At 35.4% G+C, this 25398-nt stretch overlaps 2 protein-coding genes and 2 long non-coding RNA genes across 7 annotated transcripts in view; 1 reads left to right on the forward strand and 3 right to left on the reverse strand.

Moving 5' to 3' along the window:
• The window catches only part of LOC127856460 (stromal cell-derived factor 2-like), a 54666-nt gene extending 47982 nt beyond the window's left edge, over window positions 1–6684 (forward strand). Inside the window, exon 5 of the mRNA XM_052392679.1 lies at window positions 5219–6684. Coding sequence (XP_052248639.1) covers window positions 5219–5226 — 8 coding nt within the window. The 3' untranslated portion in view covers window positions 5227–6684. The remainder of the gene's footprint in view (window positions 1–5218) is intronic.
• LOC127856489 (uncharacterized) lies at window positions 1401–3965 on the reverse strand. Of its 2 annotated transcripts, none has more exons than XR_008038067.1 (4): window positions 3548–3965; window positions 3073–3275; window positions 2612–2774; window positions 1401–2104 (listed from the first exon to the last, which is right to left on the reverse strand). It is a non-coding gene; the product is annotated as an uncharacterized LOC127856489 (long non-coding RNA). The 2 variants fall into 2 exon arrangements; XR_008038066.1 differs by having other exon boundaries at window positions 1403–2104; window positions 2608–2774.
• Window positions 6685–7240: 556 nt separating the features above from the next.
• The window catches only part of LOC127856235 (uncharacterized), a 32137-nt gene continuing 13979 nt past the window's right edge, over window positions 7241–25398 (reverse strand). For all 3 annotated transcript variants that reach the window (XM_052392336.1, XM_052392329.1, XM_052392343.1), the window contains exons 4-9: window positions 19040–19145; window positions 17373–17475; window positions 16409–16543; window positions 12113–12304; window positions 11663–11784; window positions 7241–9122 (exon numbers count right to left, since the gene is read on the reverse strand). In XM_052392336.1, the coding sequence (XP_052248296.1) occupies window positions 8428–9122; window positions 11663–11784; window positions 12113–12304; window positions 16409–16543; window positions 17373–17475; window positions 19040–19145 (1353 nt within the window). In that variant the 3' untranslated portion in view covers window positions 7241–8427. The remainder of the gene's footprint in view (window positions 9123–11662; window positions 11785–12112; window positions 12305–16408; window positions 16544–17372; window positions 17476–19039; window positions 19146–25398) is intronic.
• On the reverse strand, window positions 9824–11282 carry LOC127856492 (uncharacterized). The gene is made up of 2 exons (XR_008038071.1): window positions 10511–11282; window positions 9824–10355 (listed from the first exon to the last, which is right to left on the reverse strand). It is a non-coding gene; the product is annotated as an uncharacterized LOC127856492 (long non-coding RNA).

Consider the following 25398-nt stretch of genomic DNA (forward strand, 5'->3'; position numbering starts at 1 on the left):
TCTTACTAGATTCAAGTTTTTAAGGCTTCATCTCTAACCCTTTGATACAGACGAGCAGCATAAAACCTGACAGACTGCAAGTTATTCGCAGGCTGTTCTGGTTTTATGCTGTTTGCACAAAGCCATTTTCACTTTGCTTCTGAGTGGGAAAGGGTTAAGTACAAATCTGTGAGTCACATGTTTTCCTTGATGCCCAATAGCTTACACAAAATATGGGCAATTGTGCCGCAAAACAACTTCATGCACACACAAGACGTGAAAGAATCGATCTTGTCAGAAATTCAAGTATGAAAAAAATGAATGAAACTCCTGTCGTATAAAGTGTAGCATAACCATTATTTTGCTATGGATTTCCCCTTATTGAGATATATTTACCACATCAGTTTCAAGTTGATTGTTTTATTTTAAATTCCAAGAAGTTTGCTCCAGATGAAAATGAAAAATAAACAGACGTTCCAAAAATATAAGGTGCAAAGTAAACAATCTTGTGCACTCCACTTCTCCTGGATAACTAAGTCTGCCTATTAAGTTTCATAATGATGGCTTTAATAGTATGCTGAAGCTGCCCACAAGTGTAATACATACAACACAATACAAGTGTCCCCTAGTTAGGAAACACACAAATCAGCATAATATCTAAATATTATGATGTATTAACATTATATATTATTACAATTCATGTGAGAACCGCAGTGAGGCAAGGCTGCTTACTGTTACCTTTCCTGTTCCACTGCCCTTCCCAAATAAGTGTGTAAAACTCGAGTTAAACACGAGTTTTATCCGTGTTAAACCAAGCGGTATTGGCAGTTGGTTTTTAGTGGGTTTTGGTATGTTGGTTTTTGTGAGTTTTGGTAAGTTGGTTTTTTCTGTGTTTAAAGTGGGTATTTTTACCAACTTGGTTAAAACTGAGTTAAACACAGAAAAAACTCACTTGTTACATAAATGTGGGCTTTGGTAAGTTGGTTTTTTGTGAGTTTTGGTAAGTTGGTTTTTTGTGAGTTTCGGTATGTTGGTTTTTTGCGAGTTTTGGTAAGTTGGTTTTTTCTGTGTTTAAAGTGGGTATTTTTACCAACTTGGTTAAAACTGAGTTAAACACAGAAAAAACTCACTTGTTACATAAATGTGGGCTTTGGTAAGTTGGTTTTTTGTGAGTTTTGGTATGTTGGTTTTTTGTGAGTTTCGGTATGTTGGTTTTTTGTGAGTTTTGGTATGTTGGTTTTTTCTGTGTTTAAAGTGGGTTTTTTTACCAACTTGGTTAAAACTGAGTTAAACACAGAAAAAACTCACAAAAACCAACATACCAAAACTCACAAAAAACCAACATACCAAAACCCACAAAAAACCAACATACCAAAACTCACAAAAAACCAACATACCAAAACTCACAAAAAACCAACTTAAACACACTTCTGTCTACAATAGTGTGTTTAAGTTGGTTTTTGTGAGTCTTTTGTTCGCTTAAGGGATCATAAAATTTTGCTTGTTTGACCTGTAACCTTTGTAAAAAAAAATATTTACACCTTAATGGTAAAAAGGTTATTTGAGATAAAATCACAACAGATCATTACAAGCCCCATGTGATTATAAATAAAAGACACACACAATTTGCAAAAAACAATGTTTATATTAAAAAAAACAAATAATGTGAACATTTTTACAGTGCATTTTTAACAAAACCAGGAAAACATCTACCCAAGATACATTATCACAATCTGCGAGCACATTTAACATAATAAATTAAAATAAATAACATTCTCCTCTTTGGGCTACCACAGGTAAAAATGGGAGGAAGGGTATGAACCATGATTATATACAGTTTCAGTTAGTGAGGGGTGATACAGAGGATAAATTTAATAATAATTGTTTTTAACTGTGTTGGTGGTACCGGATTTATAAAATGACAACATTAAGGAATCCTTCATCCTATCTTTTCCTGGAATAGCCCTTTACACATATTTACACCTATGAACAAAGGAACATATTGCTCAGCACTAAACAGTTTATATATTCTCCCCGCAGTGCATGACACGAAGCCTCCTCAAGGCCCATCTCATGTTCTCTTCCACTGTTGATATGGGCAGGGCAAACTTTTTGGAGATGACAACTGAAATGTATATGAACAATCAATGCAGGATTTTACTGTACATTACAGTATTAAAAAACATGTAGAAGTTTATTCCACCCAAATCAAGTCTGATCTGAATGACTTGATTTTGGTGGAATAAACGTTTACATCAATATCATCAGTTCAGATATCCCATTTTAACATCATCTACATTAGAAGGATTTCAAAAGAGGTTTTTGAAACAAGGAGGCAAATTACTGTTGCTTGAATTTTTTATATCGTTCAAAATTAGAGCTTGATCGTTAACTTTATACTGGGGTTATTTTTGTCTGCCTATGTGTTAAATTCTCAAAACTTTTATACACAAACACAATTTTTAGTAACTCTTAAATTTTAGCAGTTGTATTAAATTAACGCAAGACAGATTATGTGCTGGAGTCAAATTTGAATCAATTGCATTATGTTTGTTTCAAAATGAATATGGAGGCAGTAGAACACCTATATATTTAAATCCCCTTTTTCCCTATAAAAAAGAATCATACCAACCATGGCGTAGTGTTCAGCAATCAGGAGACCCTCTCGAATCTCCCCCTTAGGGGAGGTTGAACAGCACTTCATAGAGCAGTCACCAGCTGATCAGGTCTGAAAACTATACTGTCATGGCCTTTGCGAGGTGCGTCTTGTGAATGATCTCATTTGAGATCAGGTCCTGAAAGATATTTTATAATGTAAGTGATAAATATTGCTGTTATGGTATATCTTGTTACTATAAATATTATTAATTTAAATCAAAACAAGTTTGTTTGCTTGTTGTTTTTGTTTGTTTATTTTTGCAATTTAAATCCTGTGATCACATGTGACTTAACGCTTGTCATAAATAATTAAAAGAAATTACGTGTGGTAGAAAATACTGTTTGAAAATGTACCAAGATATGTGGTCTCATTTGGCTGTGTGGACTGGTCGGAAGTGTGACGCCTTTCAAATGCTAAAACCTGTATAGTTTTACCTCTCAACAAATCCAACTTTCCTTGGTCAAGGACAGGGCTCGGTTTTCCCACTCCTGATCTACTCAAGTTGGGCTGCTCGTGCAGGGTAAAATCTGGTGTCAAAATCCATACATCAGTTAGTCCCCCTTCTGCTGTCTTTTGGCAGGAATATTCTATCCAAAGAATCTTCCAATCAATGTAAATTTCACCTTGGGAGTTTAACCTTCAAATTTAAAATATAAAAGTTTTCATTGAATATGTGGGAAAGAAATCTGTTCATTAATGACCAGAAATAGGTATAAATAACATTTAAGATGACAATAATCATAAAATACAGCCATAATTATTCAAATGGTGTTGTTTTTCCTTATAATTGCATTACATTTATACTTATCCATTTACATTTCCCAGTGACAATACATAAATATGATAATGATCATAATTAATTCAATATAAAACTAAATAAAAAAGTGATGTAAAAATGAAAATACAAACCTAAAACAACTGTTCTTCAGTATTCCAAGATAACAGGCAGTTGATGAATTATGAGACCATATCACTTTAACCATCCACTTTGAATCTCCTTTGCAACAAACTTATTGTTGATTTACACATTGTAGTACATACACATTGTTTTCACCACACAATACTTCATGCTGAAAGTTATTCAAGACATTTTAAACTAGAATTATAAGTCTTAATGTTACTCAATTATACCTTAAAGCTCAAAGTCAGTTGATGAAAACCCCCTTTGTTTTCAAAACATAACTTCCTGTCTCCAGCCAATCAAAGTCGCTTGTTTTCAAATAGATGGTGGCTCAGCCAATCAAAAGTCTATCAACACCCCTTTGTTAGGCCTATAGATGGAGCACTGATACTGTGATAAGAATTAATGTTTATGATTTAATTGGGGGGGGGGGGGGCTAATCTCTTATGTGTGTCAGCCAATTACTAAATCTGAGAAATATCTACTGATTTCAACACCAACATATATGTATTTATTGACTAATACACAGCACCCTTAGCATATTATATTTAATTGTGAATATTTTAAAAAAAACATGCTGAATGGTGTTAGCAAATAATATTAATAGTATAAATATTATTTATTTTTATTGCCTTTTAAATTGTATGTTAAAGGTCAATGTGGTAGGCATTAATTGTATTGGGGTTAAATATCAGTATAAGAAAGTTAAAATAGTTATTGTTTTTATGTTGAGGAGATATAATTGATGCTGGCAAGCCCACATAAATTTCCATATATTAATCAACACTTTCACACTGAAACTAGTTTTATTTATTATAGAAACAGTGTCACTCTCCCCCTCAAAAAATCTATAAAAAACACACTGTAAGTCTATTGAATTCTCCAAAGAACGTGAATTAAATGGAAGTATACACATTTTTATAGATGTGTGATTGTTCTTATAATATATTTAATATTTATGTATTGATTCAAAGTGAAAGACAAACAATTTCATATTCAGGTATAAAACTAAGTTTGAACATTTTAACATTTTTATAGTATCTGTGAACCTGTGATGTTCTGAAAGAGCAATTTTTATCCAATGTTTCCTTAAAATTATGGGGAGCCCATAAATGTACAAAAGGTGCAATGGCAAACAAGCTGTAAAAAAGCCCCTTTACAATTCACCTTGATAATATATGGCTATAAACATGAAACAAAGACCTAGTTGAAGAATTATTGTTTTATTGTTGAGTTATGTTAATAAACAAAAGACCAACTTATTGATAAGTGTGTTAAAGTGAGTCTTTTAGCCTTGTTGCGGCTTTCAAATTATTTATAAAAAGACCAACTTAAACTCGCTTTAACCCACTTCTGTTTATAAAAAGACCCACTTCTGTTGTAAAAGACTCGCTTATGAAACAAAAAGACACACTTAAACACACATAAACCAACTCATAAATAAAAAGACTCACTTTTGACACATAAAAAACCAACTTCTTACAGCAAAAAAACTCGCTTTAACACACATCTACTTTAAAAAACCAACTTTAAACTCAGTTAAGCACAGTTTAGCTCACATAAAACTCGCTTTTATTAGCAAAAACCAACTTCCGCTCAGAAAAACTTAGAAAAAACACAGTTTTATGTTGGTTTAAGTGTGTTTTGGTATGAAAGTGGGTTAACTTTTTGCAAGGGAGCTGGCTAAAGACTGGGTTATAAAGACCTCGATGGATCAAAAGCTAAACATAATCCATTGGAAACCCAGGAAACGGTTTGGACAAACTTGACTTTGCCAATGATCTCGCTCTTCTCTCCCACACCCAAGAATTGATGCAGACGCAATGGTAAAGCACAAGAAGCCTTCCATCAGCTGAAGGACATCAGAGGATCCAATGCAATTGGTATCAACACCAAAATCTGATTCTTCATTACTATAGTGAAGCCAATATTCATCTCTGGAGCAGACGCCTGGAGAACAACTGTCATTACCATAAAGAAAGTCCAGGTCTTCATCGAAACTTGCCTCAGGGTAGATCCTCAAGATCCGCTGGCCAGACAATATCACCAATAAAGAATTATGAAGAACAAAGCAGCAGACTGTAGAAGACATCCTTCAGAGAAGTTGGCGATGGAAATGCCACACCCCTTCGCAAGGCTGCACCCGATGCGACAAGGCAATCTCTCACCTGGAAACCCAAAGAGAAGAGGAAGAGTAGGTGGCCTAGAAAAAACTGTGGCTGCATCCTGGATGAAGATGCAGATTGCTAAGCAGTTGGGCAAGATATAAGGGCAGCTGAAACACCCAGAACTGAGACTCCTGGAGGAAGCTGGTATGCAGCATACCGGTATGTCCCAGAGGGGACCATATGGAAAGATGAGATGATACAATTTATGGCAATTTTGTTTCCCTGATGAAAAAGTATTTAAAAACTTTTATAATTATTTTTTGTAAATTTTAATACTTTCCTTTATAAATTCACTAAATGACTGAGTTTCAAATTAAGGACACGGAATTGTAACATGAGGCACACTGATTTTCTATAGACAAAAAGAACATTCCCATTTCTGAACTAACCAATTTAATGGAGGATATTTGTTGGATTCGGTGGATTATCGATTTTAATTCACGAGTGATCATAGAAAATATATATTTTCTATGATCATAAGTGAATTAAAATTGATATTCTACTGAATCTAACAAATTTTCTTTTTATTTTATGCTTTTTTTACCGTTTATATACATGGTTAAAGAGTTTAACGAAAGAATGTCGCTGGGATAATGACGTCATTTCGTAAAAAAATGACGTCAACTAATTTCACAGTAAACAGTGAAAATTATCGATAATTCTAACACGGCACGCGACTTGTTTTCTATAGACAAAGAAGGAAATCAAGTGTGGGTTATTCTGCAATAACTTATGGGCGGAGCTTAATGTTTCAAAAATAGTTCCGAATAAATAAAGAAAATATTGCAGTAAAATGCACGTGCTTAAACCCGCTCTAAAAGAAATGTAATAAATGTAGCATGTATATAAATGTAATGAAACAATAAATTGTATATTTGGTGAAAAGTGGCATAACCACGTCTACAAAGAATGTTATTTGTTAGAAAACGTAATTCAGAAAACATTTAAAGCATGTCAGCTTTTCAGTAGCATCAATAAAAGTGACGTCATTAAGTTTCTACGATGTTGTTTTCAATGAAAGTGACGTCATTGGCAAAATATTTATGAATGAAAATGACGTCATATGTTTGTACAATTCAATGACGTCACTAAATAGTGAACTTAGTACTAAGAAGGGTGGAGTATTGAAAAATATAGTTCACGTCCTAAAGCTTGAACCAAATCAATCAGAATCGTGTAAGAATCGAAATAATATTTTTCTATGATAGTTTGTTGTCGAATAACCCACAGTAAGTTGTATAGATGCGTGTTATCAAATCACTCGTGCTTCGCACTCGTGATTTAATTCCTACGCATCTAAACTCCTTACTGTGGGTTATTCGACAACAAACCATGATAGAAAAATATTATTTCTTAATTTTCACTGTTAATTTTCACTGTTTGAAACAGTGAAATTATCAGTTTTAATTCACTAATATTTCTCTATAAACCACTGGAAAGCATAAAATAAAATCACATAACAAGACTACATCACAGCAAATCTTTCAGTCCAGTTGCACATCAATCGTCTTAAATGCAAAGCAATTCTCTTAATATACATTTTCATTTGCCAATCTTTAATAGTCAAATTTGATAATGCTACAATAAAGATAATGGTTTTAATTCTTCATCAGAACCACTAATCATTGTTTTTTTGACGAATTATATAAAATACATGCAAACTCACCGAGGGTAGTTCGTCTTTTAATTTTAAATTGATAAAGATAAAAAATATAAGGATAAAAGATTTCAAGTAAACCAATACCTGAACGTATCACATGATTATACCAAGACATCACAAGTCATTTAGAAAAGAAACGTGTGCAAGAAATTCCAAACAGCCCAAAACAAAGTAAAAGATGAGGAGTTATATGAGATTGCATAAGCTCCTGCTAAATGTAAAACTATTTTTTATATCAAAACACATTTAACTTTATGACAATCTTATGAAGATGCAGCTTTGCACGAATGAAGGCATATAAAAAATAAAAGGACTGTTTGCCCCTAATATATGTGCCAACCTATATGCCTGGCCATACATGACTCTGGGATAATAATCATTTATATAATGTTAAGCAGAAGCTATTAACCCATTTATGCCTAGCGTCTAGAAAAAAAGGCCTTGGCAAACAGCGCAGACCCTGATGAGACGCTGCATGATGCGGCGTCTCATCAGGGTCTGCGCTGTTTGCTTAAAGGAATTTATGTTAGAAATATTCTAAATATATAAATAAATATACTAGACATCCCTAGTTTTGGAAATAAATTGATCCAATTTAGAAGGATGGGTGAGTCCACTAGGCTTAAATGGGTTAAAGTGAGTACTTTTTGAATTATTGCAGGACAGACATATAAAGTAAAACAGGTTGCCACTTAAAAGTGAAAATTTATAAGTTGACAAAAAAAGTAAAAAAAACATGGAAAACAAAAGTGTAGATATAACATTAAGATAAAGCATGCTTTACCTGTTACAACATGTATAGATATTTTGTACTCTGCATTTTCATCAAAAAATGGTCAAGATAAAATGTTACAAATTGATGGCTGATTAAGAAACTGTTTTGTCAATTTAAAAATATATTTTCTGCATTAGATACCATTGGTTAATATTCAACACTTTAAATCTCATAGCTGAGTATGGGTTCAAGCACATTAACTCTATACATGTACACACCATTCAAATTTATAACAGACGATTTGTATAAGTAAAAGTTAACTTAAATAAATAAAAGAAAACAACTTTATTTTTGTGCAGTGTAAAATCCATGAAAAAGCGTGTCAAACACCACTGGCCCCTTAAAAAGCACTTGGTAAGTATTACTTTCGTACGCTCTCACTTTTCCAACCTCCGTTTCAATTTCACTCAAACGCTTTCCATGGAATTCCAGCTCACATATACGCAGTATTTCATCACTGCTGTATTTTGCCAACCCGTTTTTGGCATACGAGATTCTTACATGAGCGCTGCAGCCACGACGAAAAACACTCTGACTGGAACTGTAACCTACACCTTTCTTCACCCCTTTGTATTTTTCTCTCAGACTGTCTTCCTCCTCTTTCATATACAATTTGAGCAATTCAGATCTCCTTTTCTTCAATGGAGTCTCCAGCAAAGTTGAAGCGTCGTTTGCTGACGGACTTTCTTCAACTTCTTCATCATTTTGACTTGTGTTTCCAGGCAAATCGTCTTGCTGTTCTTTTGAGATTTCGTTTTTCTCTACAGCTGTATTGTTATGGTATAAGTCCACAACAGCACAAACTGTTTTTTCAGTAAATACCAGGCCAGTAACAGCAAGCTTGAAAGTTTTCCAAAGGGAGGAAAGTACAGTTTTATTCTCGTGGTAAGATTTGCTGCCCTTATTGCCCATGACCCCCGCCGTACAGTGGAGCATTTTCTTCGGTGCCGTGTACAAATCACTTAAACAATTGTGAGTTCCTGAAAATGACATCTTAAATAAATAATGAAAGCTCTATTCTCTCAATATGAAACAATTGTTTATATTAAATCATTTAACTAAATAAATGATCTTTTAAAGGGATCTTGTCACGGTTTGGTAAATTGACAAAATTGAAAAAAGTTGTTTCAGATTCGCAAATTTTCGTTTTAGTTATGATATTTGTGAGGAAACAGTATTACTGAACATTTACCATAGTCCAATATAGCCATTATATGTATCTTTTGACGATTTGAAAACCTAAAAATTATAAAGCGTTGCAACGTGAAACGGTTAAATAATTTGGAAAGATCTGTTGTCGTTTAAATTTACGAAATTACGAAGATTGCTTATATAAGGTATAAAATACTTACCCTGTGTATACCCGGCGGAATAGCAGAGAGGGCTAATGCATTTTTACTTCAGACTAATTCCAGGACTCCGGGAGTCACTGGTTCGAGCCCTGGTACCGGCTACTTTTTTTCATTTTTTTAATTTTATTCTTGATTTTTTTACTGGAGCTTTTAAGATCCTATGTTTACATTTATCAATATAAAGCATTTAATGACAAACTTCAAAATATGCCAAAATCTGTGAAAAGGCCCCTTTAATAATGAACATTTTTAATAAAAGCTGCGCCATGAGCGCATGATACGCCCGTCGTTCGCCAATGAAGTAGTAAGGTAATAAATAACCCTTTGAATCATTTTTTTACTTCAGTTTATTTGTATTTGAATACATGGTTTATTTTATAAGTACATGAGCATGGAAATCACGAAATTTTGAAGAACAAGGTCCCATAACTCTGGAACTACAATTCAGAATTCCGTCAAAAACGAAAGGGGATCAGGGTTTATCAATATTAAGATTGTGTTGAAATTTGAAAAAAATCCATCGAAGGATATTTGAGCTACAGTAGGACATTCAATGAAATCACGAAATTTTGACGAACAAAGTCCCATAACTCTGGAACGACAATTCAGAATTCCGTCAAAAACGAAAGGGGATCAGGGTTTATCAATATTAAGATTGTGTTAAAATTTGAAGAAAATCTGTCAAAGGATATTTGACGTAGCGTACGACATTAACAGACGGACGGACGGACGGACGGAGAGACGGACGTGGGGTATACCATAATACGTCCCGTCATAGACGGGCGTATAAAAAATCCATCGGGGGATATTTGAGCTACGGTAGGATACATGAACAACAATAACATTTAAGGTCACAGTGACCTTGACCTTAGAATGAATGACCTTGAAATGACCAGTGGTCATCTAAGTGTGCTTGCAAACCTTCATGTCAAGTTTTAAGACTCTATGTCCAAGCATACCAAAGTTATAACAATTTTAACATTTTAACATTTAAGGTCACAGTGACCTTGTGTGACCTTGACCTTAGAATGAATGACCTTGAAATGACCAGTGGTCATCTAAGTGTGCTTGCAAACCTTCATGTCAAGTTTGAAGACTCTATGTCCAAGCATACCAAAGTTATAACAATTTTAACATTTAAGGTCACAGTGACCTTGACCTTCAAATGAATGACATTGAAATGACCAGTGGTCATCTTCTAGTACTGGCCAATCTTTATTTCAAGTTTGAAGACTCTAGGTACAAGCATACCAAAGTTATAACATGAAATAAGAACTTTAACATTTTTACATTCAAGGTCACAGTGACCTTGACCTTCAAATGAATGACCTTGAAATGTCCAGGGGTTACTTACTAGTTCTGGCCAACCTTCATGTCAAGTTTCAAGACTCTAGGTCCAAGCATACCAAAGTTATAACAACTTTAACATTTTTATATAGCTACAGTAGGACATTCAATGAAATAACGAAATTTTGACGAACAAAGTCCCATAACTCTGGAACGACAATTCAGAATTCCGTCAAAAACGAAAGGGGATCAGGGTTTATCAATATTAAGATTGTGTTGAAATTTGAAAAAAATCCATCGAAGGATATTTGACGTAGCGTACGACATTAACAGACATACGGACGGACAGACGGACGGACGGACAGACGGACGCGGGGTATACCATAATACGTCCCGTCATAGACGGGCGTATAAAAACGGACGGACAGACGGACGGACGGACAGACGGACGCGGGGTATACCATAATACGTCCCGTCATAGACGGGCGTATAAAAACAATAAAATATATTGCAATCTTTGCACTCCATGGAAGATATATAGCTAAGGCATTTATTTCATAAGACATCCAAAGAGTGTTTATCATGTGGCACAGTACGTATTTTTATTTTTTTAAACATGGTGGAAAAATTTAAGCATAATTTATTTACAAACCATCTGAATGGATGTACAATAAGAACATCACTTGCGTAATTATGGCAGAGTACAAAATTATGTACAAACAGAAGATCGGTTTAAACTTTCATTAATGAACTTGTTGCAGAATCATTTAGTCATTTTAAGGCCAAGGCCGCTCTGTCTGTGTAAGATGATGAATTTTCAAAGCCAAAGCAATTGAGCTAGGATAACTAGGTTGAAACTAAACTTTAGCTAAGAATCTTACTTGTTATGAAGTCAGCCATATCAAGGGCCAGTCCCTTGTCTTGAAGCTCCTTAGCACAACTAGCCAGTGTTTCTGTTGCCATGGCAACCAGCCTTGAAGAGTCGCATTGACGTAGGAACCAGCTGAAATGTGGTATGCAAGGATATACTTATTGAATTTAAATTGACTCATTCACAGTTTTGCAAAATGATGATTATTTAAAAAAATGTGCTTAATGTGTCGTCCTAGATTAGCCTGTGCAATTTGCACATGCTAATCAGTACCGACCCTTTCCAATTTTATTATGTTATTGTTTTGTTTAAAAGAATTCTCTTTATAGAGGAAAGTCCAGTTTAGGCAAAACGTTTCATTCCTGATTAGCAAATGCTGACTGCACAGGCTAATCTGGAACCACACTTTACGTACATGCCTTAAACCCTGTTATCTCAGAGCTAGTCTCATATCTATTACCCATAGTAATATGGCGTCAGCTTGTTTTTCTGCAGGCTCTGTAGCTTCTGGTGTAGCTTCTGGGTTTTCGTCTCTACATCCACATTATCCACATTGTGGTGGTTCCGGGCTGCCAGTTCCTGAGGGTTGTATCGCCATGGCGTCTGAGCCTCGACTACCACCGTGTGATAGTGGTAGCTTGCCTGAGCCAGTCTGCAACGCATGGATGCAGTTGTGACAAGGGTGTACACATTATTTGACCTTGGTCATGCAAAAATTAGTCATATGGCAAATGCCTGCGTCCTATACTACCAGAGGGTGATAGTGATAGCTAGACTGAGCAAAAAGTATAAAGGCTGAAATTAGACCGAATTCGAAATCTCAAAAGCTATACAATTTGCCTTAATGACTACCTAAAATCAATAGGCTTCCAAAAAAAATCTTTAAAATAAGCAACACTCATTTCATGCCCTATCCAACTCAGTACTGTAGTCATGCTTAGGAGCAACACAGTTCATGCTTCCATGACTAACAAACCATCTGTAAGGAATTTTGCACCATGGATCCAGGCTTTAAACATAGGCTCTAAAGTTTTAGCAGCCTTCTTCATTTCTTCTAACTTGACCTCTTTTGTCATGGCTTCAAGTGCGTTGTTGTCATTGGCGACCTTTCTCTTACTTCCTGTCAGACTTCTTTATCAAGTGCCATTGCCTATGCTCAGGCCAAAGCATTTGCGGCCGCCTATTCTGTCAAAGTTCTTAGTTCCCCAACGGTGATCTTCTGAACCATGTTGCTCTCTTCATTCATAGCTTTTGTCAGTCTCCACTGGTTGGTGGCATCTCTCTCTATATATTCATTATTTATGATTTTATGTATTTTTCTTTCTGCTTATTAAGATTGTTAGGATTTTGCATGATGTCGTGTGACGCCGCCGTCTAACGTCATATTCATGTACGTCAATTTGTTATTGTTGTTTATGATATATTGTTATGTTTGGAGAAAGGACGCCATTAAAACGCAAAACACATCGCTAGCATTACTTATCCATTTCAAGTAGAAAAAGATCAATAATATCACATGCAATCGTGGCAATTAGTGTTGCTTGTAGCCTTAAATTGTTGCTTGTAGTCTTAAATGCCAGCAGACATCTATGCATGCCATGTTGTGATTATCATCATTCAGCACGCAAACAACTTCATATGAGTCGTGCTCTGTGAAAAGTGCGTTAAATGCATGTGCATAAAGTGTCTCCCAGATTAGCTTGTGCAGTCTGCACAGGCTAATTAGGCCGAACGACACTTTCTGCATTTACTGGATTTTTGCTAAGAAGAGACTTTCTGTAAATGAAAAATACCATACAAGCCGAAAGTGTCATCCCTGATTTGCCTGTGCAATACGCACAGGCTAATCTGGAACTACACTTTACGCACATGCATTGTACCCCCTTTTCACAAAGCACTGTCCATATATTTAAAATGTATATAATTACTCTATAAGTTAAATCTTAGTAAACACATTATTGAAACAAGAGCACTGCCTTGCGGGTGCAGACCGCTCATCTATTTTTCTTTTTAAAGGTGTAGGGACCTATCTCAATTTCAATAACAAAGGAGGGAGGGGTGGAGTGGAGAGGGGTGTATAGTGTGGGGGTGTGGTCATTTATTACATTATCTTCCAAAAATGCAAAAAAAATGCACAAAAACAATTATTTTTTTTTTTGGGGGGGGGGGGGATTCTTGGGTGGAATGGTTGGCCGGTATTTAAAAAATAAAATAATAAAAATATTTGTGTTTTTTAACAATGTTTGAAAAAAACAAGAGATGTGTTTGTCAGAAACACAATGCCCCCTATTGCGCCACATTGATTTTTTTTTTTTTTTTACCTTTGACCTTGAAGGATGACCTTGACCTTGAACTTCCACCTCTCAAAATGTGCAGCTTTATGAGGAGGCCGCTTTGAAATATATTTTTTTTGACCTTTGACCTTGAAGGATGACCTTGACCTTGAACTTCCACCACTCAAAATGTGCAGCTTCATGATAAGGCCATTTTGAAATTATTTATTTTTTTACCTTTGACCTTGAAGGATGACCTTGACCTTGAAGAATGACCTTGACCTTGAACTTCCACCATTCAAAATGTGCAGCTTCATGAGAACGCTGCTTTGAATTTTTATTTAATTTTTTTACCTTTGACCTTGAAGGATGACCTTTACCTTGAAGGATGACCTTGACCTTAAACTTCCACCACTCAAAATGTGCAGCTTCATGAGAACGCCGCTTTGAATTTTTTTTTTTTGACCTTGAAGGATGACCTTGACCTTCCACTACTCAAAATGTGCAGCTTCATGATAACGCCGCTTTGATTTTTTAAATATTTTGTTTGACCTTTGACCTTGAATGATGACCTTGACCTTGAAGGATGACCTTGACCTTGAACCTACACCACTCAAAATGTGCAGCTTCATGATAACGCCGCTTTGAATTTTTTTTTACCTTTGACCTTGAAGGATGACCTCATCCTTGAAGAATGACCTTGACCTTGAACTTCCACCACTCAAAATGTGCAGCTTCATGATAACGCCGCTTTAAACTTTTTTATTAGTTTTTTGACGTTTGACCTTAAAGGATGATCTTGACCTTGAAGGATGACCTTGAACTTCCACCACTCAAAATGTGCAGCTTCATGAGAAAACCGCTTTGAATTTTTAATTTATTTTTTTTGACCTTGAAGGATGACCTTGAAGGAAGACCTTGACCTTGAACTTCCACCACTCAAAATGTGCAGCTTCATGAGATACACATGCATGCCAAATATCAAGTTGCTATCTTCAATATTGAAAAAGTGATGGCAAATGCTAAAGTTTTCGGACGGACAGACACCATAAATTTGACATTTGACCTTGAAGGATGACCTTGACATTGACCTTTCACCACTCAAAATGTGCAGCTCCATGAGATACACATGCATGCCAAATATCAAGTTGCTATCTTCAATATTGCAAACGTTATCGCAAAACTTTAACCAAGGTTAAAATTTTTGGACAGAATGACTGAGTGACAGAATGACAGACAGACAGGCCAAAAACAATATGCCCTGATCATTTGATCCGGGGGCATAAAAAACATTGTCAGTCAGATTGTGGTATATTCTGATATAGTTTTACACAGAATACTTAACCTTTCTAGTAGATTACATGTAAATACAGTTCAATTTTGACAGAAAATTTACACATCTAATTATTCTTTAGTAAGAACAATTCTTCTTTTTTTTATTCTTAAGTCTAAGAGTTGGTTAGTACGGAGAGGGATGAGTACATCATTGGAAGAAAAACATGAAGAAGTAAGCATTTTTTGTCAAATCTATTAACTAGAGTGTTAACAAGATTTTACTATAGCCATATATGGAAAAATGCCCTGCCCCTTGGCAGCCATGTTTTTCAAGCAAAGGTTACCATTTTCAAACTCATCCAAGATATAATTCGGACAAATCTTCTGAGCAAGTTTCATGAAGATTGGAAAATAAATGTGGCCTCTAGAGTGTTAACAAGGTTTTACTATAGCCATATAAGGAAAAATGCCCCGCCACCTGGCGGCTATGTTTTTCAACCAACCGGCATCATTTTCAAACTCGTCCAAGATATTATTGGGATGAATCTTCTGACCAAGTTTAATGAAGATCAGACAATAAATGTAGCCTCTAGAGTGTTAACAAGATTTTTCTATAGCCATATATAGCCATATAAGGAAAAATGCCCCGCCCCTTGGCAGCCATGTTTTTCAAGCAAACGTAACCATTTTCGAACTCATCCAAGATATCATTGAGACCAATCTTCTGACCAAATTCATGAAGATTGGACAATAAATGTGGCCTCTAGAGAGTTAACAAGGCAAATGTTGACGGCTCACGACGCACGATGGACAAAAAGCGATCACAAAAGCTCACCATGAGCATGTTGTGCTCAGGTGAGCTAAAAAACACAACAACAAACATGAGTAATGAGGTAGAGATTGGAAACATGTTAAATTCATTGATGTAATGAATATGGACTTTACTCTGTGAACATTGGGCTTTATCATGAGCGTATAGTGTCGTCCTATATTAGACTGTGCAGTAAGCAAAGGCAAATCAGGGATGACATATTTTGGTATTTTTCTTTCAAAGCCAGTCTCTTCTAAGCAAAAATCCAGGTTAGGTGGAAAATGTCGTCCCTGACTAGCCAGTGCGGCCTGCACAGGTTAATATTGGAGATACTACGCTCATGCATTAAGCCCCATTTTTTCACAGTGAGGCTCATAATCACCCTAAAGTGACCTACTTGAAGTAGAAGGCCATGTTCCACCTCTGTATGTTGGTGTTATCGATGATGATGACTGGCATGTTGTTGCTACAGCTGGACTCTGCCCGTGACTGACAGTAATTGTGGGCTGCCTCAATCTTCTTGTGGTCATAGCTAGGGATGGACATTTATTCTATGTAATTGCATTAAAAAAGATTACGTTTTCAATTAATTCTGTCCAAGCTTATAATCGGTAGCTGCACATTTTAATGAAAATAAATGAATTGAACAAAATCGAGGAGCATATGATTTTCCACTTAAATGTTCACTTAATTGGACTAGTTTTTATTAATATTGCAGAATGCTTGCTTTATATAATAAATTAACCATCTCCGTTTCGGCCTTGGTGGGACAAAAACTAACTTTTCTGACAAGTTGCGCAGTCAGGCAACTCTTTCTAGTACTTTGGTGGAAAAAGAGTACCGGTAAGTGGCCCAGAACCAAGTGTATGGCATAATTACCTTTTACTAATTTTTAACAAACCTTGTGTGACTTAATGGTGGACAGAGTACCTCCTGACCAGACTGCGCGAGTGCACAGGCTGGTCTAGAGAAACGCTGACAGCATTTAGCATGGCATTTATTTCCCCATGATGGACCTCAATAATTTTGATACTGTACATAACAAGCAAGTAAGCCGCAGTGGTGTAGTGGGTATGTTGTCCGCCTAGCCATCGGGAGGTCATGGGTTCGATTCCCACTGAGGGAGCTTTCTTTAGATTTCCCCCATAGACACCAGTACTGGTTCCATTCCCAGGAAACAGACTCGAGAGCGTTTCAAATATGCCTTAGGCTTTCTATGCAATCAAGCTAAAATAAATAGGTTTAAACTAAGTAAGTATTCTGATAATATAATAAATATCAAAAGATATACAGATCAAAGAAGCAATTCATTTCAAGTGACAATATTACAAAAAAAGAGGTATTCAACTGTAATTAGTCACCAGTATTTTCTGCTACTGTCCATGAAATACTGGTCAACTGAGCACACAACAGCGCCCGGGTACACCTGCTCAAGACCCCGAACCAGGGTGGACTTGCCGCTGCCTGAATAACAAAAAAACAAAGATTGATTAAGAGATCATTTATCTATTTTGTTGGAAACCACAGAAATCATACTGGGCCAAATTACCTTGCACCAGGGTCGACTTGCCTCTCCCTGAAAATCAAGCAGCCAAGAGTAAAGAGAAAAGTGAGGCAATTGGTGTGAAACCACTGACATCATTGACTGAAAAGAAAGAAACAGGGAGACAACAGATCATTACTGTCATTCCCAGGAAGCAACTACTGTGAAACTAATATCAATCGTCAGACACAAATTTCTTTGGATTTGTGTGGGTCCTCTAAACCAGAAAATCAAATGTAACATGAATGTTAAACAAACATAATTTAAAAGAATCCACTTATTTAAGGTCATAAGACAATGCAAGATTGTATGATTCCAGGAAGTTTTATGTCCTTTAAGAGAATAATAAATGAGTGTTAATTTTTATCAGTGGCTGATAAACAGACAATGCTGTCGCAATACAAAGCATTCTTTGCATGACCATTAATAAGAAGAGTGCCAAACTGTCACAAGATACGCCCGATTGAAGGTTTTGGACAACTTGATAACTTTACCATGACCCATATTTGAACTTGACCTACATATCATCTAGACACAACTTCTGACCAAGTTTGGTGAAGATCGGATGAAAACTATTTCAATTAGAGAGCGGACACCATGCCAAAATTCTTGAAATGCACTAAGTTACCCCAACCTAGTTTTTGACCCGGCATTACCCATATTCGAACTTGACCTAGATATTGTCTAGATACAACTTCTGACCAAGTTAGGTGAAGATTGGATGAAAACTACTTCAATTAGAGAGCGGACACCATGCTAAATCCTTGAAATGCACTAAGTGACCCCAACCTAGTTTTTGACCCGGCATTACCCATATTCGAACTTGACTTAGATATTGTCTAGATACAATGTCTGACCAAGTTTGGTGAAGATCGGATGAAAACTACTTCAATTAGAGAGCGGAACCCATGCTAAATCCTTGAAATGCACTAAGTGACCCAGTGACCTAGTTTTTGACCTGGCATGACCCATATTCGAACTTGACCTAGATATTGTCTAGATACAACTGCAGACCAAGTTTGGTGAAGATCGGATGTAAACTACTTCAATTAGAAAGCGGACACCATGTTGAATCCTTGAAAGGCACTTAGTGACCCTGTGACCTAGTTTATGACCCCGCATGACCCATATTCGGTCTTGACCTAGATATTGTCTAGATACAACTTCTGACCAAGTTTGGTGAAGATCAGATGAAAACTATTTAAAATAGAGAGCAGACACTGCTGTGGACGCCGCCGCTTGCAAGGGTTAAACTATAATACGTCCTGTTTTCAACGGGTGTATAAAAATGTGTGCCTAATCAAACAAATGAACAAAACGGGGGTTTAATGCATGTGTGTAATGAGTTAAGTCCCAGATTTGCCTGTGCAGTCTGCATATGCTAATCAGGGACGACACTTTTTGTTTAGCAAAGACTTTCTTTAAACAAAAAATTCCATTAAAGCAAGACTCAAATAAATCTTTAGCTATAAAAAATAATTGTACCTGGCAGACCCCTCATGATGAAGATGATGTGGGAAGTCTTGATGTACTCTATAGTGCTGGCATCACTGAGGAATGGCATGAAATCGTAGCCGTGAATTGTTGTGAGCTGAAAAAGAACTCAGAAATAAGTATAATTATGCATGAATGTCAAATGGTAAGGCATCGCAGCCGTGAATTGTCTTGAGCTGAAAAAAGAACTAAAAAAAAATGCATAACTAAAAACTGAAATTGCATTGCAGCTGTGAATTGTCATGCAATGAAATTGAAATAAAGCACAAATCAACCATGGAAAATCATTAATTGTGAATAATTGTAGTTGCTACTTAGACGGCTTAAATTATTAATGTTTTGCAGTGCTCCAGTAAGGATTTGAAAAGGGCAAGGAGGGCTATTTTGTCAAAAGGGCACTTTCGACGCGCAGTATTTTGTCAAAAGGGCATTTTCTAGCGAGCAGGCGTATCTGGAATGCTCCCTCTTGCATATTAATTTTAATGTTATTAATAATTATTAAATATATTATTCCCATTATTATTAAACCATGCAAATAACAAGAGTTCCACGGTCGGAGATGACCGCATTGAAGCCGGATTTTTTATTTAAATGACAGGAAAGTACCTTTCGTGTTTTTGTCAATGCAATACTTAAATTACTGAAATATTGTTCAAAGGTCAAAATGAAATGTAAGTACTTTTCAAGGCATGAGCAAACCTTGTGTTATGTTTTGAATGCATATAACAATTTTAACATTTTAACATTGAAGGTCACAGTGACCTTGACCTTCAAATGAATGACATTGAAATGAGCAGTGGTGATCTTCTAGTACTGGCCAACCTTTATGTCAAGTTTGAAGACTCTAGGTACAAGCATACCAAAGTTATAACATGGAATAAGAACTTTAACATTTTTACCTACCAAAGTTATAAGAACTTTAACATTTTTACATTCAAGGTCACAGTGACCTTGACCTTAGAATGAATGACCTTGAAATGACCAGTGGTCATCTAAGTGTGCTTGCAAACCTTCATGTCAAGTTTGAAGACTCTATGTCCAAGCATACCAAAGTTATAACAATTTTAACATTTAAGGTCACAGTGACCTTGACCTTCAAATGAATGACATTGAAATGACCAGTGGTCATCTTCTAGTACTGGCCAATCTTTATTTCAAGTTTGAAGACTCTAGGTACAAGCATACCAAAGTTATAACATGAAATAAGAACTTTAACATTTTTACATTCAAGGTCACAGTGACCTTGACCTTCAAATGAATGACCTTGAAATGTCCAGTGGTTACTTACTAGTTCTGGCCAACCTTCATGTCAAGTTTCAAGACTCTAGGTCCAAGCATACCAAAGTTATAACAACTTTAACATTTTTACATTCAAGGTCACAGTGACCTTGACCTTCAAATGAATGACCTTGAAATGTCCAGTGGTTACTTACTAGTTCTGGCCAACCTTCATGTCAAGTTTCAAGACTCTAGGTCCAAGCATACCAAAGTTATAACAACTTTAACATTTTTATATTGAAGGTCACAGTGACCTTCACCTTCAAATGAATGACCTTGAAATGACCAGTGGTCATCTGTTAATCCTGGCCAACCTTCATGTCAAGTTTGAAGACTCTAGGTCCAAGCATACCAAAGTTATACCATGAAATAAGAACTTTAACATTTTTACATTCAAGGTCACAGTGACCTTGACCTTCAAATGAATGACCTTGAAATGACCAGTGGTTACTAACTAGTTATGGCCAACCTTCATGTCAAGTTTCAAGACTCTAGGTCCAAGCATACCAAAGTTATAACAACTTTAACATTTTTTATATTGAAGGTCACAGTGACCTTGACCTTCAAATGAATGACCTTGAAATGACCAGTGGTCATCTGTTAATCCTGGCCAACCTTCATGTCAAGTTTGAAGACTCTAGGTCCAAGCATACCAAAGTTATACCATGAAATAAGAACTTTAACATTTTCGAGCACGCCGCCACCCCGCCCCGCCCGCCCGCCCCCCCGCCCGCCCGACAACATCAATCTATAAGCCGAGATTTTTTCGAAAAAAATCCGGCTAAAAAGTCTACAATGAGGAATACATAATTAAAATGTAATAAGAGATTTATAAATTATAATATGTCAAAACAAAATTTATTATTTTTGACGATGCTGGAACAGCATCGTCTAAGGTATGATAACCATAAAAAAATTCTTCACAATGGCGACCCATGTAAAAGAGCGAGCCAGTCCGATTGAGATAACTCGATTTTTCTAATCGAAATACCTCGACCTCGTTGATTTTCATTGATAACATTCTCCAAGCAGAGTTGTCATTCGTGTTTCAACATTCAACAATGGCCGCCCCCATGAGTCTCAAGTCAAAACTTTCTTACTGCATAAATTGGCTTGTTTCGCTATTTAGAAGCTGTCATTTATGATATATGAATTATTTATTCACTAAATCTCCGCTAATGACAACAATGGATGGAATTCGAAGGATATATTCGATGTGAATGGATCCCTTTCTACAACAATGGCTTCGCCCATGAGAGACTTGATAACACTCGTGTCAAAACTTTCTTACAGCTTAAATCGGCTTGTTTCGCTATTTAGTAATGCAACAATAAATGGAATTCGAAGGATATATTCAATGTGAATGAAGCACTTTCTGGATCTCGACAGCTTGACAAGGCAAAACTGGCATACTGATGATACTGGTATTTTTAGTTATCAATTGAAGTCACATTTTGCTTTATAAATTTTGTTCGAGCATTTTGCGACTTATTGAATGGCTATGATACCCGATATCAACATGTCATATGGGATTTGCATATCACCAAGCTGTCCTGAAATACAACATTGATTACAAACTCTTTACTCAAATTACTGGTTTGTATCAATTCTTTCTTCTTTCTATTTAAGTAGTTGATATCATTATAGTCCAAATAATTAGACGTAATTTACCATTTAGTCCATGTATATTGACCTCATATTTATAGGAGTAGATATTATGTTAAAGGGGCCTTTTCACAGATTTTGACAGGTTTTGAAGTTAGACATTTAAATGCTTTATATTGATAAATGTAAACATTGGATCTTAAAAGCTCCAGTTAAAAATCCAGAATAAAATTCTTTAAAAAAAAGTAGTTCGCAGCAGGGCTTGAACCAGTGACCCCCTTAGACCTGGAGTAAAAACGCATTAGCCTGCTCGACTATTCTGCCAAGTATAAATGGTTGACGTATTTTATACCTTATATAAGCAATCTTCGTAGTTTCACACAATTAAACAACAACAACATAACTATCAAAATTATTCAATCGTTTCGCGTTGCAACGCTTTATAATTTTTAAATCGTTAAAAGATGCATATAATGGCTATATTAAACCATGGGAAATGTTCAGTAATACTGTTTCCTAAAAATAACATAACTAAAACGAAAATTTGCGAATCCAATACAACTTTTTTCTATTTTTGTCAATTTACCAAAACGTGAAAAGATCCCTTTAAAGTTAAATGAACTGTATCCCAGTAAAAGAGACATTAAGGCGATTGTGGCCAGTTTAGATCCAATTCAGCCTGCAGTTGCTTGAAAGCTGTTTGCTTAAGAGCGGTTTTCTGACAATGACAAATAGTTTAATTGGATACTGATTAGACTGCCCTTTTCCTGTGACCTGGCTTATTAAATTCAGAAGCCTGGTAACTGTTTAAGTGTGAGGGTGTGGTGGTCATTTGTGAGATGATCTTAAAAAAAATAAAATAAATAAAATAGGGGGGGATTCGGGGGGGGGGGGGGGGGGGGGGGGGGGGAAGGGGGGCACGACCTAAACACAAAACTTAACCAAAATTTTCAATTTTCTAAGTATAAAAAGGGCACATTATTCTGTCAAAATGCACGCCAGAGTTATCTAACTTTTCCTGCCCAGTCCCCTCATGATAGTAAGTAAGTGTACCAAGTTTGAATGCAATAGCATAGATACTTTCTGAAAAAGTGTTCCTAAACGCAAAACTTAACCAAAATTTTCAATTTTCTAAGTATAAAAAGGGCACATAATTCAGTCAAAATGCACGCCAGAGTTATCTAACTTTGCCTGCCCAGTCTCCTCATGATGGTAAGTAAGTGTACCAAGTTTGAATGCAATAGCATTGATACTTTCTGAAAAAAGTTGACCTAAACGCAAAACTTAACCGGACGCCGATGCCGACGCCGACGCCAAGGTGATGACAAAAGCTCATAATTTTTTTTCAAAAAATAGATGAGCTAAAAAATGTAATTAATTTGTAAAAAAATAAAAAAATGGTACCATGAGTAGCATGAAACAATAATTTTTTTAAACATTTGTAATTGATGAAAAATGATTGCAAAAATAATATCTAGGGTCTAATAAAGCATTTTTTATTTTATTTCAATAGGTTACTCTCAAAATTATATTTTTCATGATTTTTTTTTTGCAACAAGGGGTTATGAAATTAAAAAAATGTTACTGGATTTTTAGACCAAAACTGGTACTATGATAATACTATGATGCACTTCGCCAAAACATTTATAATTATATTGTTTATTCTTGAAAATGTATTTCCCCTATTCACTAAAAATAACACTTTTGATCAGAAAATTCATATATAATGATGTTTACTTTTATTTTCAAGAATCATAATGCCTCTTTTTAGTTGTATTCAGCCACAAGTTCTTGTCAGCCACTTAAGGGTTATATGTTGCCTTTCTTTTACTAAATGCAAAATAATTCTACACTTTGAGACATTCATAAAATATTTATGTCTTTACAACACCGACAGGCTAATAAATTTATATATCAAGTACTTCCATACTTACTGGACCATTCTAGGCAGGCAACCTAGCAACCTTGATTTGTTCATATCTTCCTATCAATCTGTTTGTGTGTTATGAATCATTTGTTCGGAGAACATTTAATGTTTGTTATAACTTTTAAATAATTCAATGTTCAAAGTGATATTGTTATTGACCGATAAACCAACATACTGATTAAAAGGGAATATTTTATTAATTATTTGCATTTTATCTTACATGAGAAATATTTGCCTAAATGTTTTTCAAACTATAGAGAAATCTATATACAATAATAATTGACGACGTTTATCAAAAAAATCATTTATGAAATGGAAGTTTAAAGATAAAAATAAATAATGCAAGTTTTATCAGATATTCGTAATAATTTCCAATATACATTTGTAATTGAGTGTCTGAGCAATGTGGATGAATGAATATATCGGATAAAACCAACACTTGTCTACACTTGAATTATGATTTATTTTTCAATATTTTATGCACTTAATTTTAGCCTTAATGCGTTTTTATAAGCAGTTATAGACAGTGTCCCTCCCCAAAATCAAGGAATTCTTACTTGTCATTCATTTGTGTAATGGTATACAATAATTTTGTGGTAGAATATTTGAGAAAAACATTTTAAACGAAACTTGTCAGTGATTAAATTTTCCATATGGTTATGGAAATTACCGATCGTCAGTTTCCGAAAAACAATACGTCACGGTTTCCAAAAATATGATGGTTGTGCCCAAAGATTTTGGTGTTAATGAACATTACTGGTTTATATTTTAATAATTTCGATTCTCATTTGATTAATAGGTAATTTCAAGGCTGATAAACTTGAAATATGCAAGCTATTCTTTCGTTTTGCATATGTCTGTCGATTTACTGTACAATCGGTAATTTCCGTAACCACTCGTTAAATTGTAGCAGACACAAGTTTAAATAAAAAAATTATGTTTTACACTAATATTCTACCTCTTTCTTGCTAAAAACTAATACATGAATGATTTAAAAGTAATATTGCATTGTTTTCAGCCAGGAACACTGTCCGAAAAAAACAAAACTATTTGATTTACGATATTTACTTTATTGATAGCTTGCATGCGGCATGGCATTGCATGTTCTGCAAGATAAATATCTCGACTTTATTTATTGGATGATTTCGGACTGTTTCATCCAATCAGAAAAAAACTTTTAAACGTAATTTAGACCCATGTTTAGCGAGATAATTAAGTACCACTTTTTATACACTGCCAAATTGTGACATAACATGTTGCCTCCCTTGTTGGTTCATGCTACTGTATTATTATGCCCCCCTTCGAAGAAGAGAGGGTATATTGTTTTGCACATGTCAGTCCGTATGTCCGTCCACCAGATGGTTTCCGGATGATAACTCAAGAATGCTTATGCCTAGGATCATGAAACTTCATATTTACATTGAGCATGACTCGCAGATGACTCATATTGATTTTGAGGTCACTAGGTCAAAGAGCAAGGTCACCGTGACCCGAAATAGTAAAATGGTTTCCGGATGATAACTCACGAACGCTTATGCCT

The sequence above is a fragment of the Dreissena polymorpha genome, chromosome 1 (assembly GCF_020536995.1).
Source record: "Dreissena polymorpha isolate Duluth1 chromosome 1, UMN_Dpol_1.0, whole genome shotgun sequence".
NCBI lineage: Eukaryota > Metazoa > Mollusca > Bivalvia > Myida > Dreissenidae > Dreissena > Dreissena polymorpha.